A 3,597-nucleotide genomic window follows, 5' to 3' on the forward strand; every position below is an offset into this window, starting at 1 on the left:
TATTTTTGTAAGGTTTTATTGGGAAAATAGCCACAATCATTAATGTACTGAATATGGCTACCTTTGTGCTATAATGCCTGAGTTGCATAGTTGCAGCAGAGATCATATGGCCTACAATGCTGAAAATGTTTATCAGCCCCTTTACCAAAAAGTTGTTCGATCTCTGATGTATACCATATAAATATGACAGAACCATACACGTTTTAATAGAAACTAAAAATATCTGCCTACAAAATTTGCAGCTCTTCAGATAGCTGATACTCATGTAGTCTTGTTATCAGCTGTCACTCTTACTTCAGTAAGACAAAAGGAAAAATAGTTTCAATTTTTACCTTAATGTTTGCAAATATATTCTCTTACTCCATGTAAAGTGAAGGTGACTTAACAGCCTTATGTTCTTGACCTAGATGGAATTTTATGATTCCTTATATATTGCTTTAAAACTTGTTGAAGCATTTCACATTGGCTCTCCTGTTTTATATTTGCAGTATCCCTGCGAGCTGAATAGGACATGTATGTTATCCCCTTTTTAGAGATGAGGCTATTGAAGCAGAGGTTTAATGTCCTAGTGAAAAAAGAGCATCTCATCTTTTTTATCCAAAGCATTTACTGTAGTGCTGCACATACAGTTGGGTATTGACACATTTTTTTTTTTAAGATGCAAGTTCGTTGTTGGGTTGAACTTTAGATCTTCTGCATTTAAGTTTTGTGTTCTTTTCACTATTTATAAAAGCATAAATTAGCTCAAAATAGGATTTATTTCATGATGTTTTAGTGATACCAACTAAGAAGATCTATTATGACTCTCTGTACTAAAAAGCTCAGTTGTACTCTCATTAACAAGCAGTACCAAAGAAAATTGAAGGTCTTTTAGCCTTTATTGATATTTTGAAATTAAATGGCCTTTTTCTAGTTAAGGTCTAACACTTATTCTAATTGGCTGTTTTGTCAAGGTATCTTTTTTCAGAGTATCCCTGGAATTTCTCATTTCTTACCTTGGAAACAATTATATATGGCACCTAAAACGAAGAGCACATCCCTTATAAGAAGTGACTGTTAGGATACCATAATTTCTCTTACTTGAAAGTGATATTGCTGTGGTATCCTTTTTTCTATATTTTTAACATTTTTTTTTAATTGCTCTTAAAATAGTTCAGTTATTCTGAATTAGAAATTGAAGTTCAAGCATGGACTCAGCCAGTAACTACTGTAGAAATTTGGATAAGTCATATACACTAGCTCCATGCCATGATTTTATCATCCATAAGATAAGGGGTTAGAATAGGTGATCCCTAAAGAATTTTATAACTCAAAACTTTGTTTATGTAAACATTGTCTATCCAAATGGGTTGATTTGCTTGGAATTTGAAAAACTTTTAACCTTTTTCTCAGGTAGAAATTAAAACAGAATTTACTTGGGGAAAAAAACCCCAGAATTTTCTAAAACAAAATAAACCTGATTGAAAACCACTGCTCTAGACAGAGAGTATAAAGCAGTTGTCAACTCAGAAATTTAACATCAAAGATCAGTATGACCTTGGCTGACAATCCTGTGGTATGTTGAAAGATTTTGGGGATATTTTACTGTTTACATCAATGACTTTTCGTAGTAATGGTATTAAAAAAAAAAACAAACATTCTTTTTGAAGTGTTAGGTTTTTAAACATTTTATTTTGAACTAAAATTTGCAAAAAGTTGCAGAACAAGTTGTAAAAATAGTACCTGTCAACCAACTTCCCCTAAAGTTCATGTCTTTTGTACCATCGTTCAATTAGCAAAACCAAGAAATTAACATTGGTACAATACTATTAACTACAAACTATTCCACCACCACTCTAATGTTCTTTATTCTAGGATATAACACAGGATCAAATGTTGCATTTAATTATCATGTCTCTTTAGTCTGTTCAGTCTTTGTTCCTCAGTCTATCCCTGTCTTTTATGACCTTAGATACTTTTGAGAAGGACCTATTAGTTATTTTGTAGACTGCCTTTAATTTGGGCTTAAGTGATGTTTCTCATTATTATGCGACTTTTGCAAGAATACCACAAAATCAGTATGCCCATCTTGGTGCATCGAATCAGGGTGACACGATGTCTTACAACTGGCGATGTTAACCTTGATCACCTAGTTAAGGTAGTATCTGCCACGTTTCTCCACCATAAAGTTACTGTCTTTTTCTTTTTATAATTGATACATATCTTTGTGGAGATGCTTTAAAATTATGTAGATGTCCTATTTCTCCTTAAACTTTTGCTCACTAATCTTAGCATCTTGAAGTGTTTTGTTGTTAGGAACTTAGTCACAGTAATGCTGTATTATAGTCGCCCATTGTCCATCTTGACTCATTTGAAGCACTATTCTTTAAGCTGTTGATTAAGAATTTTTAAATCTTGATAATTATGAAGTTATTGTTTTTTTCCAGTTCACAATGTATAGTTTTATAATTTAAATACACCCTTTGAGAAGCTGTGCTCATTCTTATAAATCACTGATAGGAGTATAAATTAATGCAACTTTGTTGGAAATGATATGTCAGCTCAAGCCTTAAAAATGCTCGTGCCTTTGAACTTAATAATCCTACTTGTAGGAATCTGTCTAGAGTCAATTGAAACCATCTCATTCAATTAAAAATTAAATGTCAAAATTTCAAATATCAGAATTTTATTTAAGAATTTTTTACTAATTTAAGTTATAAATTATTTTAACTCATTTAAACATGCAAGCATTAAAATATTAAAGATTATTGGATAAATGCTCATGTGCTACATGAAATATCAGAATACAGAGCTTTAAACAGTATTATCTCACTTTTATTAAAAGTATATATTTAAATTACATGGTGAAAAATTAGGAATAATTATTCTGTACTGAGTGTCTCTGGATGGTGGAATTAAAGGTAAGTTCAGTACTCTGTACTTGGAATTTTTCACATTTTCTACACTGAGATTTATGTTTATAAGGATGAAAATGTTTAAGTATAATCTTAAAAAATAATAAAAGCTATTGATATTTTTCCCTATTCCTTTCCTGCTGTATAAAGAATTAAGCTGTTTATTTAGATGTGCTTTATTATATATGTGCATAAGTGCATTATTATATGTGCATAAGCTAATGGTCTTACTTTCACAAGTGTCTCTTAGTACTCTTTAAGCTTCTTTATAGAAATTTGTATCAAATAATTAAAAATCCTTTTACAGCTTGTATACTTTTGATATGCGTGCACTGGACACTCCTGTAATGGTACATATGGATCATGTATCTGCGGTGCTTGACGTTGATTACTCTCCCACTGGGAAAGAGTTTGTGTCTGCTAGTTTTGATAAATCTATTCGAATCTTTCCTGTGGACAAAAGTAGAAGCAGGTATGTACTATCAATAAACCATTTGTTTTTGTTTGATTTTTCCTTGTCTTGATTGTCATTTTTTTGATTGTGTGTATATGATAGGGCTCACACCCCAGTATTTTGACATGGAGTACCAACTTCCACTGTATCATCTATGGTTGAAACATCAGCCTGCTGGGCAGTTTATTTCATTGAACAAGATATTGTCTTTATTTAATTTGTCGCTATGAAATTTTATTGTTTGCCTTA

At 31.5% G+C, this 3,597-nt stretch overlaps 1 protein-coding gene across 1 annotated transcript in view; it reads left to right on the forward strand.

Moving 5' to 3' along the window:
- The window catches only part of DCAF13 (DDB1 and CUL4 associated factor 13), a 29,690-nt gene that overhangs the window by 17,499 nt on the left and 8,594 nt on the right, over positions 1–3,597 (forward strand). Inside the window, exon 8 of the mRNA XM_011373276.2 lies at positions 3,202–3,366. Within this exon, the coding sequence (XP_011371578.1) occupies positions 3,202–3,366 (165 nt within the window). The remainder of the gene's footprint in view (positions 1–3,201; positions 3,367–3,597) is intronic.

The sequence above is a fragment of the Pteropus vampyrus genome, unplaced genomic scaffold (assembly GCF_000151845.1).
Source record: "Pteropus vampyrus isolate Shadow unplaced genomic scaffold, Pvam_2.0 Scaffold222, whole genome shotgun sequence".
Classification (NCBI taxonomy): domain Eukaryota; kingdom Metazoa; phylum Chordata; class Mammalia; order Chiroptera; family Pteropodidae; genus Pteropus; species Pteropus vampyrus.